This window comes from Chiloscyllium plagiosum, chromosome 43 (assembly GCF_004010195.1).
Source record: "Chiloscyllium plagiosum isolate BGI_BamShark_2017 chromosome 43, ASM401019v2, whole genome shotgun sequence".
NCBI classification, from domain to species: Eukaryota; Metazoa; Chordata; class Chondrichthyes; order Orectolobiformes; family Hemiscylliidae; genus Chiloscyllium; species Chiloscyllium plagiosum.
This window is the reverse complement of record NC_057752.1, coordinates 6726085-6740445: the sequence shown is the minus strand read 5'-3', so window position 1 is coordinate 6740445 and position 14361 is coordinate 6726085. Positions and strand designations below refer to the sequence as shown.

The 14361-nt window shown below is 41.3% G+C and overlaps 1 protein-coding gene across 6 annotated transcripts in view; it reads right to left on the bottom strand.

The window, feature by feature from the left end:
* Positions 1 to 14361, bottom strand: part of ikzf4 (IKAROS family zinc finger 4) — a 140126-nt gene that overhangs the window by 71224 nt on the left and 54541 nt on the right. For all 6 annotated transcript variants that reach the window (XM_043681863.1, XM_043681862.1, XM_043681861.1 and 3 more), the window contains exon 3: positions 9306 to 9410. In XM_043681863.1, the coding sequence (XP_043537798.1) occupies positions 9306 to 9410 (105 nt within the window). The remainder of the gene's footprint in view (positions 1 to 9305; positions 9411 to 14361) is intronic.

The following is a 14361-nucleotide window of genomic DNA, read 5'->3' as shown; positions in this document are numbered from 1 at the left end:
AGTAATTTTCAACTTTGCAAGCAAACAGTACAGTAAGAAGCCTGGTGATTTATACTCCATGCAGTCACTGATGTACAAATTTGTGGATCTCTTCCCAGCACCATCATAATGGATGGTTTCACACATCTTCCTTGCATTCAGCCCTGTATGAATGCTACCTTAATACTGCATCCATAAGTAGAACATTTCACCTTGATGTGCTGAATAACAACATTTTGGTATTTACTCAGGAATAAAATACTCTTTTCAGACTCATTCAATAAAGTACTGTTAAGTGTATAGAAACCAGAAGTGCAACAATCAGCAACAACCTCTCCGTACAGTAAATGCCTCCAAGTAGAAAAGCTTCACCATGTTATTTTCTTTCTTACAATCAGACATTTATCAACACTGAAAATGACTTACAATAAGACAGCACATTTTGCGCATCCAATTGTTGAGGCTTGGATTTTCAAGCTATTCTTTTCTGATCAAAATGTGCTAATTTGTGAGCAACACTCAGCGCTGCTGGGTGTTCGCACTGGAAGGTCAAGCAGACTGGAAAAAGTCCTCAGGTTCAGTCTGGCCTGTTCTGGACAGGAGATGGAAATGTGTTGCTGGAAAAGCACAGCAGGTCAGGCAGCATCTAGGGAACAGGAGAATCGACGTTTCGGGCATTAGCCCTTCTTCAGGACAGGAGTAAAACCACTACAAACAGCAATGTTATGTGCAGGCTTTTCGATGGAGTCTGGAAAACATATACTGGCAATCAGATGAGGACAAGACTGGTTTCATTTGTGAAAACCCATGTGTGGATGATATAGAGTGAATACAGAGACTTTGGTAGGAGGTTAAAGAGCAGGACCTCAAGGGTCGTAACCTCTGCATTACTCACTAGTAACTGGCACCAGGAATAGGAATAGGAGGATGGGGCAGATGAATGCATGGCGAAGGAGCTGGTGCAGGGGGCAAGGATTCAGAGTTTTGGATCATTGGCATCTCTTCTGGAACAGAAGTGAGCTGTACAAGAGGGATAGGTTGCACCTGAACTGGGACCAATACCCTGGCGGGAGAGATTTGCTAGAGCCACTTGACAGGATTTAAAAATAGGGTGCGTAGGAGTCTGAAAGTTGAAGTGCAGAAATTAAAAGGGAACAAGTTAAATAGACAAGGCAGGCAAAAGCATGGCACAGAACAAGGTAAGACTAATGAACTCTACCTTCTCTTGGGAGGGCAAGTGACTGAGGTGTGAGCCAAGGAGCACTTTGGAACCAGTGACCATAATTCTATTTGTTTTAAAATAGTTATGGAAAAGGATAGGCCTGATCCACATGGTAAAGTTCTAAACTGGGACAAAGCCAACTTTCAAAAGTTGATTGGGAGATGTTGTTCGCAAGTAAAGGGACATCTGGCAAGTGGGAGTTTTTCAAAAGTGAGATAATGAGACTTCAAGGCCAACATGTTCCTGTTATAGTGAAGGGCAAGGCTGGCAGGAGTAGGGAACACTGGCTGACGAGAGGAGGCAGCATATGTCAGTTACAGACAACTGGGATCAAGTGAATCCCTTGGAGAGTCTGGATGGAGTAATGTAGACTTAAGAGGGAAATTAGGAGGGCAAAAAGGGGCCATGACATCTGCTCCTCAGATGCTGCTGATCTGCTGTGCTTTTCCAGCACCATTTTAATCTAGACTCTGGTTTCCAACATCTGCAGTCCTTGTTTTTACATAGCTTTGGCAGATGAGATGAAAGAGAATCCAAAGAGATTCTACAAGTACATTAAGAGTAAAACAGTAACTACGGAGAGAATAAGTGCCCCTTATGAATCAAAGACACTATCTATGTGTGGAACCACAGAAAATGGGAGAGATACTAAACGAGTATTTCACATCAGTATTTACTGTGAGAAAGACATGAAAGCTCTGGAAATTGGTGAAATAAATAATGATATCTTGAAAAGAGTCCACATTACAGAAGAGGAAGTGCTGTAGGTCTTAAAATGCATAAAGGGACCTAATCAGGTGTATCCGAGAACATTGTGGGAAGCTAGAGAAGGAATTGCAGGGCCCCGAGCAGAGATATTTGTATCATCGACAGCCACAGGTGAGTTGCTGAAAGAGTGGATGGCTAATATGGTGTCGTTATTTAAGAAAGGCTGCAAGAAAAAGCCAGGGAACAACAACCAGTGAACCTGACATCAAGTGATTACTGGGCCTTTTGCTGAGATAGTTGCATCATTGATAGTCACAGGTGAGATGCCGGAAGACTGGAGGTTGGTTAACCTGGTGCCACTATTTAAGAAATGTGTTAAGGAAAAGCCAGGGAACTATAGACTGGTGAGCCTGACATCAGTGGTGGACAAGTTATTGGAGGGAATTCTAAGGGACAGGATTTAGATATATTTGGAAAGGCAAGGACTGATTAGAGATAGTTAACATGGCTTTGTGCGTGGGAAATCATGTCTCACAAACTTGCTTGAGTTTTTTGAAAAAGTAACAAAGAGGATTGATGAGGGCAGAATGATCTATATGGACTTCAGTAAGGCGTTTGACAATGTTCCTTCATGGGAGACTGGTTAGCAAGGTTAGATCTCATTGAATACAGGGAGAACTAGCCATTTGGATCCAGAAATGGCTCAAAAAGGTAGAAGATAGAGGGTGGTGGAGGATGGTCGCTTTTCTGAATGGAGGCCTGTGACCAGTGGTGTACCACAAGGATCGGTGCTGGGTTCACTACTTTTTGTCATTTATAAAAATAGTTTGGATGTGAACTTAGGAGGCATAGTTAGTAAGTTTGCAGAAGACACCAAAATTGGAGTGGACAGTGAAGGAGGTTACCTCAAATTACAACCTTGATCAGATGGGCCAATGGAATGAGGAATGGCAGATGGAGTTTAATTTAGATAAATGCAAGGTGCTGTATTTTGGAGAAACAAATCAGAGCAGAACTTACACATTTAATGGTAAGGTCCTAGGGAGTGTTGCTGAACAAAGAGACCTTGGAGTACAGGTTCATAGTTCCTTGAAAGTGAAGTCACAAGTAGATAGGCTAGTGTTTGGAATGCTTTCCTTTATTGGTCAGAGTATTGAGTATAGGAGTTGGGAGGTCATGTTGTGGCTGTACAAGACATTGGTTAGGCCACTTTTGGAATATTGCATGCAATTCTGGTCTTCTTCCTATCGGAAAGATGTTGTGAAACTTGAAAGGGTTCAGAAAATATTTACAAGGATGTTGCCAGGGTTGGAGGATTTGAGCTATCGGGAGAAGCTGAATAGGGGGCTGTTTTCCCTGGAGCATCGGAGGCTGAGGGGTGACCTCATAGAGGTTTATAAAATCATGAGGGGCATGGATAGGGTGAATTGCCAAGGTCTTTTCCCCAGGGTAGGGGAGCCCAAAACTAGAGAACACAGGCTTAAGGTGAGAGGTGAAGATTTAAAAAGGGACCTAAGTGGCAACCTTTTCACACAGAGGGTGGTGTGTGTATGGAATGAGCTGCCAGAGGAAGTGGTGGAAGCTGGTACAATTACAATATTTAGAAGGTACCTGGATGGGTACATAAATAGGAAGAGTTTAGAGGGATATGGGCTAAATGCTGTGTGACAATGCAATCCCTTCAAAAGGTTATTTTGTCCTGTTTTGTTGGAAGAGAGGTTATAAGGCAGAGGTGCCAAACTGGCTATTGAAGATGACTTCAGTAAACAACTTGAGACCTTGGGGTGATTTTTTTAAAAAAAGTTGGAACAATTTAAGCAGCCTGGGTATGGGCCAGCTCTCTCAGACCAGGCTTTCTAGTTTTTTTTCTTAGCTTTAGTAGCAAAATCTGTTTGGGGTCTCAAAAGAGTTGGAAGCTTCAGTAAATGTCTCTTGGCTGCTACACACTCTGAATTTTCTCTTGATATTTCTTCCTCCTGGATTGGAGAACTGCTGTAAGAATCTGTATCTGAATTTGCTTTTTTTTGTCAAGAGGTATGTTTATGGAATGTTACTATAATGGAAAAGTTAATTAGTAATGGGTACTGTATCTATTATTTGGTTAAGTTTTCCAATAGTCAAGTTATTCTAAATTCCTCCTTCTTTTGTTTGTATTTTAACTAGAGTATTTAATAGATCAAGGTTTGCTTAATGTTGACTGGTTTGACCAGTCACATTGCATCTGGAACACCACACTTCACATCTACCTTTAAGGTAAGAAAAAGTTAGGGTCTAGGCTACCTTCTTAAAATATTTTGAATGGGTCCGATCTGGTCAATAACAGCTGGAAAATGGGACCAGCTTAATTTCGGATATCTGGTCAGCATGGATGAGTTGGACTGAAGAGTGTTTCTGTGCTTTACAACTCTATGACTGTGAGACTTGAAACTCTCAAGGGCCACCACAGACATGAAAAACCCCAGTGCATATTAAAACAGCAAGAACAAATATTTGCAAATGGCAATATTAGAAGTAAACAGAAAGGACCCCAAATCTCCCAGTGGACAGAAAAGCTCAATGGGAAGATGGTGACTTCAGTGTATTTAAGACTGGTATTTCTTTTCTAAGTAAGCATTTTAGTACAAAGTTGGCGCATAAATGCTGAAAGTAGCATATGGCAGTCAACCATTCAGTACCAGAACTCCATTTAATCAAGCGGTTTTCTATTCATCTCTTCCCTTTCGAAGTTCTGTCAATATCCGAAAGACAAAATGGCAGAAGCAGAAACAGTTAAACAAATGACAAACACCTAGAATACTTTACTCTGGAACTTTCCAAGGATCAGCGAACTTTTAATTTGGCAGCCATATGACTATAGATGCTTACACCTGTATCAAAACATCTGATGCATGGAATTGAAGCCAGCTCTGGTGTTCAGAGAAACAAAGTACACAAGAGGACCTTCAGCCCAAAAGTACTTTTACCTACAGTAGCCACAGTTTCCAGTACTAGGCCCATAGTCTTGAAATGTTACACCACTTCAAGTGCTCACCCAAGTAATTTTTAAACAGTTATGAAGTTTCCTGCCTTAACTACTCTCCCAGGCAGTGCATTCCAGACCTCCACCACCCTCTGGGTGAAAATATTTTCCCTCAGATCCCCTCTAAACCTCCTAACTTTCACTCTAAACTATGACTCCTTATCACTGATTCTTCAACTCAGCTGCTTCCTATCCACCCTGTCCATGCCCCTCAATCAAGTCCCTTCTCAACTTTCTCTGCTCCAAAGAGAACAACTCAAACTTATCCAGCTTCTCTTCATAGCTGAAATGCTCCATCTCAAGCAACATCCTGATGAATCTCTTTTGCACCCTCTGCAGTGTAATCACATCCTTCCCATAGTGTGATGAACAGAACTGTACACAGTATTCCAGCTATGGCCTAGCCAAAGTCTTGTACAGCTCCAACATAACCTTCCTGCTCTTATAGTCTATGCCATGATTAATAAAAGGCAAGCATCCCTTCTGTCTTCTTAACTACCCTAAGTAACCTGTCCTGCTGACTTCATGGGTCTATGGACAAGCACCCCTAGATCCTCTGTTCCATTGAGCTTCCCTGTCTCTTGCCATTCATTGAGTACTCCTTTGTCTTGTTCATTCTTCCAAGGTGCATCACCTCTCACATTTCAGGGTGAAATTCCAGCTGCCAGTGATTTGCCCGTCTGACCAATCCATTTATAACCTCCTGAAACTCAACACTTTGTTCCTCACTCAACAACCTGGCCAATTTTTATTTCACCTGCAAACTTAATTATCATCACTCCCACATTCTCATCTACATAATTTATGAATATCATAACCATAAAGGTACCCAACAGTGATCCCAGAGTTATGCCACTGCACACTGGGCTTCAGTCACACAAACAGCCTTCTACTACCACCCTCTGTCACCAAGCCAATTTTAATCAATCTTGCCAAATTACCATGGATCCCATGAGCTTTTACCTTCTTTATCAGTTTCCCCACATGGGGTCATGTCAAAAGCCTTTGTGAAACCCATATAAACTGCCTCACAGAGTCAGGGACCTCGGTTTGAAGCCAGCCTTGGGTGACTGTCTGTGTGTGTTTTTCCTTTGGGTGCTCCAGTTTACTCCCACAGTTCAAATATGTGCAGGTTAGGGTGGCTTGGCCATGCTATATTGCCCATAGTGTCCAGGGATGTGCAGGCTAGGTGGATAAGCCATAGGAAATGCAGGGTTACAAGATAGAGTGGATCTGGGTGGGCTGTTGTTTGGAGAGTCAGTGCAGACCTGATTGGCCAAATGGCCTCTATCTACATGGTATGGATTCAATGATTCTACATCAACTGCCCTACCCTCATTTAGTCACCTCCTTGAAAAAATTCGACCAGGGCGTGACCGCCCTCTGACAAAGTCATGCTGACAATCCCTGATCAAATCATTCCTCTTTAAATAGAAATTAATTTTCTCTGTGTTGTGATACACAGTTATAACAGATTCCTTTTGCAATTTGTTTCCTCATATTGTAATATCTACATAATATGGCTAAAGCCAAACATACATTGAGGACATAAAGATGTAAAAAAAGTCAGTGATTTCAGCATTTCACACAGGCCAGCATTTAAAAAAAAGTAACTCCTTGTTTTATTTATCAACTTCCCTGCCCCAAGCCATTGACTTCTGTGAGATATCCTAATATGTATGGCAGTTGCTCTCTGCCATTTGTCTAATTGGTAACTGGCACGTCTGGACAGTGGCCGTTGACAAGCAACTAATTCTCAGCCATGGCTAATTCTGTCTTCATTAGATGGGGTGGGTCTGGGTGGGCTGTTGTTTGGAGAGTCAGTGCAGACCTGATTGGCCAAATGACCTCTATCTACATGGTATGGATTCAATGATTCTACATCAACTGCCCTACCCTCATTTACCTAATTCTGTCTTCAATTGACCATTCGCACACAACCATCTCCCAAAAGAGGTCACTAGATGCCAATAGGAAGTAAGAGCACTGGCCAACATCTGCTCACTTGAGCCTTTGGTGGCCAATTGTCAGATACTCACTGGCAAACTGGCTGAGACAAGTTAACTCGGTGGGGATTGTGAACTGAATGTGAAATCCACAGTTAGATCAGTTACCAAGAATACTGCTCCAAAACCATGGAAGTTGTAATAATTATTGGCAGCGAAAATATATTGCACATTGTTTAACGTTTTGATAGTTTGGATTAATGCAGTATGGCAAACCTAATGCCAGAAGATAAGCTACTATAGCCAAGACACACAAGAGCATTTCCATACAAAGAGCAGAAATGAAGCATATTATGTAAACTTGGAGCAGATGTAAGATAGTGCCAGCCGCAAATTAGGAATACACAAATGGGATGTAGGAGACAATCACCTAAGATTCTCAAAATCAAGAATCTCAAAACCAAGATTTTTTTTTCCCCAAAGCTTGACCATTGCGTGTTAATGCTCCTATTAATAGAAATAATATATCACACTTGACGACTTGAGTAGGCAGCTTTACAAATTGCTTGAACAAAACTGAGCACATGGAGTATACTTCATGTATGCACATGTCGAAAGCAGCCTATCCTTGTCTAACTTATAGTTAGTCAAAAGATAGCTTGGAAATATGGCCAAGAGTCAAATATAGCTCTCTGATGCATCTTTTAATTACAGACAACAAGATTTTGAAATAAATAACATATTTGCTCATGTTTTGTTATCAAGAGGTTTAGTGGCTTTGATAGGAAATCAGACAAGCCTCCATTAGAGCTGAAAATGTGTTGCTGGAAAAGCGCAGCAGGTCAGGCAGCATCCAAGGAGCAGGAGAATCGACGTTTCGGGCATGAGCCCTTCTTCAGGAATGAGGAGCAGGGGAATCGACATTTCGGGCATGAGCCCTTCTTCAGGAAAGAAGAAGGGCTCATGCCCGAAACGTCGATTCTTCTGCTCCTTGGATACTGCCTGACCTGCTGCGCTTTATCAGCAACACATTTTCAGCTCTGATCTCCAGCATCTGCTGTCCTCACTTTCTCCTAGAAGCCTCCATTAGTGTAAGATTGGGAAAACACTGTGCTGGATAGTAACCTGCAGCATTTAGAATCACAAGTAAGTCAACTTGTCCCCAAAATTCTAAATGCATACAGCACATAAGATGACCATTAGGGGTATGCTTGCTTTTTGCAAGAGCAATCCAACTATAATCCCATTTCTCTAGTCTTTGGCCATGGTTTTATATCTTCTTTTACTTCAAATATTTATCCAGTTTTCCTGAAAACACACAATGATTTTACTTCAGCCATTCTTTGACACAAACTTGCATGCCAGCCAAACTTGCATGCTGAATTTCAGAAGTCTTTGCATTGCTATGAAGAACACAAGTGGACAAATAAATCAAATTATTCCAATCTAGTCATTTTCAAGAAATGCAATGTTTTTGTTAAACAGCATTAATGATACATTAACTGCACACAGGAAAAAAAACTGCTGCTTTTGCGCTGTAAATATGAACAAAATGCATGACAGCAAGTTTAGGCCAATAGTCAACAACGCAAGGAGTTTTGTGTTCTTGAAAAACATGATGCTCCTCCAATTCACTCAACCTCTCTAGCCCAGAAAGGGAGTAACTGAAATGATGGAATCTCAGGTCATGAATTGTTCAAAGACTTTCTTAAAATTTTAGTTCTATTTGCTTGATTTGCCTGGTCTCTTTCTAACTCCTTTGAAACCACTCTTCCTTCCCTCTCCGTTACTGTTTACAGCTTTTAATTAAATGGAGAGGAAGAAGAGACAAGATATCGCTATCTGGATTTCTCTGTGGAGGACAATTACTGGCCTCCCTCTGGAGTCACCAAATAACATATAACCTTTCTCCATGCTAAATCACCAAAAATGAGTGCCCTTGGTCACATCCCCTCAACCCCAAATGTTAACCCAACAACAGGTCTTGCTTCAGGACACTTTTAACATCAAATCTTAAATGCTCATTCAATTAGAAGTTGCATCATCAATAGATTAGCATGTCCACCTCAAAACAAATCTTAATCTGATCCATAAAACTTGAAGACAGCACTAAATGTTTATCCAGACGTGCAGATTTTGGCACAATTATTGAAATACCAAGGAATGCATGCACACAAAGTATTGCAAACTTACTGCCTGTTTGAATTCAACATTTCAATGCAGAATCTTCTTCAGCATTTGCAAGTTATACAACATGATGACCAAATCAATATTGCAGAACATTTTTAATGTTAGGAAAAACTAAACTGGAGCCAACTTCTCTATTAATTTTCAATAAATCAATTCTGGCTTACATTCAGCTAATTGGCCTGAAAAAATGTATTAAACATCAAACCAATGCATTTTTTTTTAAAAAAAGAAAGAGACATACCACTCAAAGAACGGCTGGGTGAAGAGTGCTGGCTGTTTGGTGTGCTCACAGTGGGGCCCACCATTGCCCCAGAGAACTCTTTGTCCATTGAAGAGTCACCACTCCCTGTATGAAAAGTTAATAATTTGTTAGGAACATGCTCATTTTTTTTTCCATTTTGGATTGTGGAACAACTTTTTTTCAAAAAATCACAAAGGTGGACATGACTGGTATTCTCACAGCTATATGCATCATGAACCAACAGCTTAAATTTTCAGAATTAGTTCAAATTAGGATCAGATCCTGAGGACTCAACAACATCTCAGATTGTTACGTAAAATAAGGTACAACTGCAATACATTTTCAAAATTAAATAGCAGTCCTTGGTATTTAGGGTCAATGAGATCCTTGGCAAAAGTCAGGTAATTTCAGATAATGGCTGATCCATTTCCCAAATATTTCTCAACCACTCTCATTTTCAGTCCCAATTTAGAATATCTGATGTACGCTCAAGGCTCAGATACAGAATACTGATCAAGACTTAACATAATTCAGGATCCTAATGCTCAGTTCACTTGATGTAAAGTAAATGCAGTGGGTAATTCCACTGTAGTATGTTACATGACTAATCTTGCATTCATTAATAGCTGCTTGCAAAAGGTTTCCCTCTTATTTAGATTGCACTGATATACTGGATGTAGGAAGATGATCAGTCATTCTGCACAGTTCCACACAGAAATACTGATCTATACATGTAGCATTAATCAAACTTTACCTCGTGCTCATTACAATTTATTTGCACTCAATTGGCAATGCAGTGGCCCTGGAAAGTAGGATGGCATACTGAAACATGTATTAAGTTTACCTAAAAAAAACTGTGACAACTTGGGACAGTTAAATTTGTGAGGGTAGAGGAACAGAAGAACAAAAAGAGAAAGAAAGAAAGAGAATGCGATTACATTCATCATAAATTAGCTGCCTCTACCATAATTCCCAAAATTGCCAAGACTTGCCACTCCACAAGATCAACAATTACAATGCAGAGACTGAATTTCATTCTACAATTTTTAAAATTTTTAAATATTCTTGATATCATGGCACAATAGCTTTTTATTTTAAACAAAGTTAATTTTCATTTAAATTTTAAACAAAGTCCAGTTAATTCTGTTTCGCTAATTTTACAAAAACTACTTTTGTTAAATCAACTCCAGCTTCTGGAAACTCTGCCAAGTTGAAATAGCAACCACCAATTTCACCTGAGCCTCACTGTGCTCAACTATAAATGATGAAATGAACTTTTTAAAACAAGTAACCAATCACAAGTTGAACATTCAGAAACGAGATAGGATTGCCATCTGGGGTCAGCCAAGAACATGACAAGTCCAGGAAAGGTCCAAAATATTGTTCGCAAAAAGGTCTTTCAGCCCAAAGATTTGTTCTACTTACTACATCCATACAACAACAGCTTTCTGTTTGCACAACAGCATTAGAAATCACGTTCTCCTTCAACCATAAACCAAATCCTGCAAGCATTTCAACTCAATGCAAAAATCTGGGGCTCAAACAAAGCTTCCTTGAACGGAGATTAACATATTCACAAGTTGACATTATTTGAATTTTGCTTCATTGGGCATGTTGATTTTGAGCAGAGGTGTCAATAAAGGACAAGCTTGCTTTATTAGAATCTCTATAAAAACCATCCAGCAGTGGTGTCATGTGGATTGGGAAATCTAAATAAAATCTCAGTTCTTAATTCTACACAAAAAAGACTGAGTTTATGAGAACACAAAAACAACCCTGGAAATAACTGTTGATGAAGCATATTCTGTCAATAACTACACAAGTCTATCTCAATTTGTTTTCCAATGTACTTCCAGAGTGCCTGGTGCACACTTGGGACACAATTTTAACCATAGTGCACTGTTCCTGGTGGTAGAACTGGCAGATGGTGAAATTTGAATTCCATCAAAAAATTTGGAATTAAAAGCTGGCTGAATGTCAAACGTGTAACCATTATCGATTGTTATAAAAACTCACCTGGTTCACTATCGCTCTTGTAACCTGCCTTTCCACCTATTGTTTGTCATCTGTAAACTTGGCTTGAGTATATACACTTCCTCCTCCCATCATTAATATATTTTGTAAAGAATTGCAGTCCCAGCACTGATCCCTGTGGAACCCACTAGTCACAGATCACTAACCTGGAAAGGAACCTCTCATCTCCACTTTGTTTCCTGTCCATAAGCCAATTCTCTATCCATGTCAAAATATTACTGCCAACACTGCAGAGGTACCGAGTGATACCTTATCGAATGCCTTCTTAAAGTCCCAGTACAACACATTGACTGGCTCCTCTCTATCCACTTTGGTTCAGATTGCTCGATAAACACGAATAAATTACTCAGACATAATTTCCCTTTCATGGAGCCATGCTGACTGCTTGATTAGATTATGATCTCGCAAATGGTCTGCTGGCACTTCCTTAATAATTGATTCCAATAGTAGATGTATGGCAATCAGTCTACAGTTTCTTGCTTTTTGTCGCCCTCCCCTTTTGAATAGAGGTGTCATATTAGCAGTTATAGACTCAGTCATAAAACATGGAAATAGACCCTTCGTTCCAACTCATCCATGCTGACCAGCTTTCTCAAACTAAACTAGTGCCACTTGCCTACATTTGGCCCATATCCCTCTAAACCTTTTCTATTCATGCACCTGTCCAAATGCCTTTTAAATGTTGTAATTGTACCTGCCTCCACCACTTCCTCCAGCAGCTTGTTTCATATATGCACCACCCTGTGTATATGAGAAAGTTGTCCCTCAGGTTCCTTTTAAGTCTTTCCTCTCTCACCTTAAAACTATGCTCTCTAGTTTTGGACTGCCCTACCCTAGGAAAAAGACCTTGGCTATTCACTTTATCTATGCCCCTCATGATTTTATAAAATTCTGTAAGGTCATTGCTCAACCTCCTGCGTTCCAGTGAGTAAAGTCCCAGCCTATCCAGCCTCTATTTTTGTAGGTTTTTTTTTGCACCCTTCCCATAGCAGCTTTAATATAGGAGTTGAGAGATCATGTTGCAGCTGTACAGGTCATTGGTTAGACCAATTTTGGCATACTGCATGTAATACTGGTCTGCCTGCTATAGGAAGGATGTTGTGAAATTTGAAAGGGTTCAAAAAAGATTTACAAGGATGTTGCCAGGGTTGGACAGCTTGAGCTATACGGAGAGGCTGAATAAGGTAGGGCTGTCTTCCCTGAAGCGTCAGAGGCTGAGAGGTGACCTTATAGAGGTTTATAAAATCATGAGAGCATGGATAGGGTAAACAGACAAGGTCTTTTTTCTAAGGTAGGGGAGTCCAGAACTAGAGGGCATAGGTTTAAGGTGAGAGGAGAAAGATTTAAAAGGGACCTTAGGGGCAATATTTTTCACACGGAGGGTGGTGCATGTATGGAATGAGCTGCTGGAGAAAGTAGTGGAGGATGGTACAATTGGACCATTTACAAGGCATCTGGATGGGTAAATGAATAGGAAGGGTTTAGAAGGAAATGGGCCAAATGCTGACAAATGGGACTAGATTTATTTAGGATATCTGGTCGGCATAGATGAGTTGGATTGAAGGATCCCTTTCCCTGCTGTACATCGCTGACTCCATAATTAGCGAACTTAGACTTGCCTTCAAATCCCAGCATTTACACACTCTTGCTGTTCACACTCTCTGCTGGGAGAACCTAATGCCTATCTTTTATATTATGATGCCTGCAAGAACCAACTCCAATTTCACCACTTAAAATATCTACTCTTCCCTAAACACAATTTTAGGTTTTAACAATGCAAAAAATAAAGATTTATACTCTTAAATTCCAACATTTACCTTAACTCTCAACACTTGCAAATTCTTGCTGATCAGACTTGTAAACAAAATTACCTCATCCTCGGCTCTACTATCGAGCAGCGAATCTCAGCACTCACTGAGCTCTCTCTGGCTCGGAGTGACAGTGTGCCAGTCCCTCTGCCTCCTGGGTTTGGCCCCTCAATGCCAACTGCTCCAGGTACTCTCCTTCCCAGAGCATGGTTCCGCTCCCTCCGCCGCTTCTCAGACGTTTCCCCCTCTGGAGCCCTCGCCATTCCTTTCTCTTCGACCTTGCCATGTGGAATGCTAGTCACAGGCCGCTTTCCCAAACCAGAGAGTTTTCCAATCCTTTGGTACTTCTCCAGAATCCAAGGACTTTTGGAAAATTACAACCAATGCATCCACCATCTAAACATCCTCTTTAGGGCCTTCTGCCCCATTAGTTTGTCTAATACTACTCTAGTAATGGTGTTGATAGTTAATTCCTCCCCCTTACTCTTCAGTATTAAGGCTGAAAATGTGTTGCTGGAAAAGCGCAGCAGGTCAGGCAGCATCCAGGGAATAGGAGAATCGACATTTCGGGCAGAAGCCCTTCTTCAGGAATGAGGAAAGTGTGTCCAGCAGGCTAAGATAAAAGGTAGGGAGGAGGGACTTGTGGGAGGGGCGTCGGAAATGTGATAGGTGGAAAGAGGTCAAGGTGAGGGTGATAGGTCAGACTGGGGTGGGGGCGGAGAGGTCAGGAAGAAGATTGCAGGTTAGGAAGGCGATGCTGAGTTCGATGGATTTGACTGAGACAAGATGGGGGGAGGGGAAATGAGGAAACTAGTGAAATCCGAGTTCATCCCTTGTAATTGGAGGGTTCCTAGGCGGAAGATGAGGCATTCTTCCTCCAACCGTGTTGTTGTGGTCTGGCGATGGAGGAGTCCAAAGACCTGCATATCCTTGGTGGAGTGGGAGGGGGAAGTTGAAGTGTTGAGCCACAGGGTGGTTGGCTTGGTTGGTCCGTGTGTCCCAGAGGTGTTCTCTGAAACGCTCCGCAAGTAGCCGGCCTGTCTCCCCAATATAGAGGAGGCCACATCGGGTGCAGAGGATGCAATAGATGATATGTGTGGAGGTACAGGTGAATCTGTGGCGGATATGGAAGTTTCCTTTGGGGCCTTGGAGGGAGGGGAAGGAGGAGGTGTGGGCGCAAGTCTTGCACCTCCGGCGGTGGCAGGGGAAGGTGC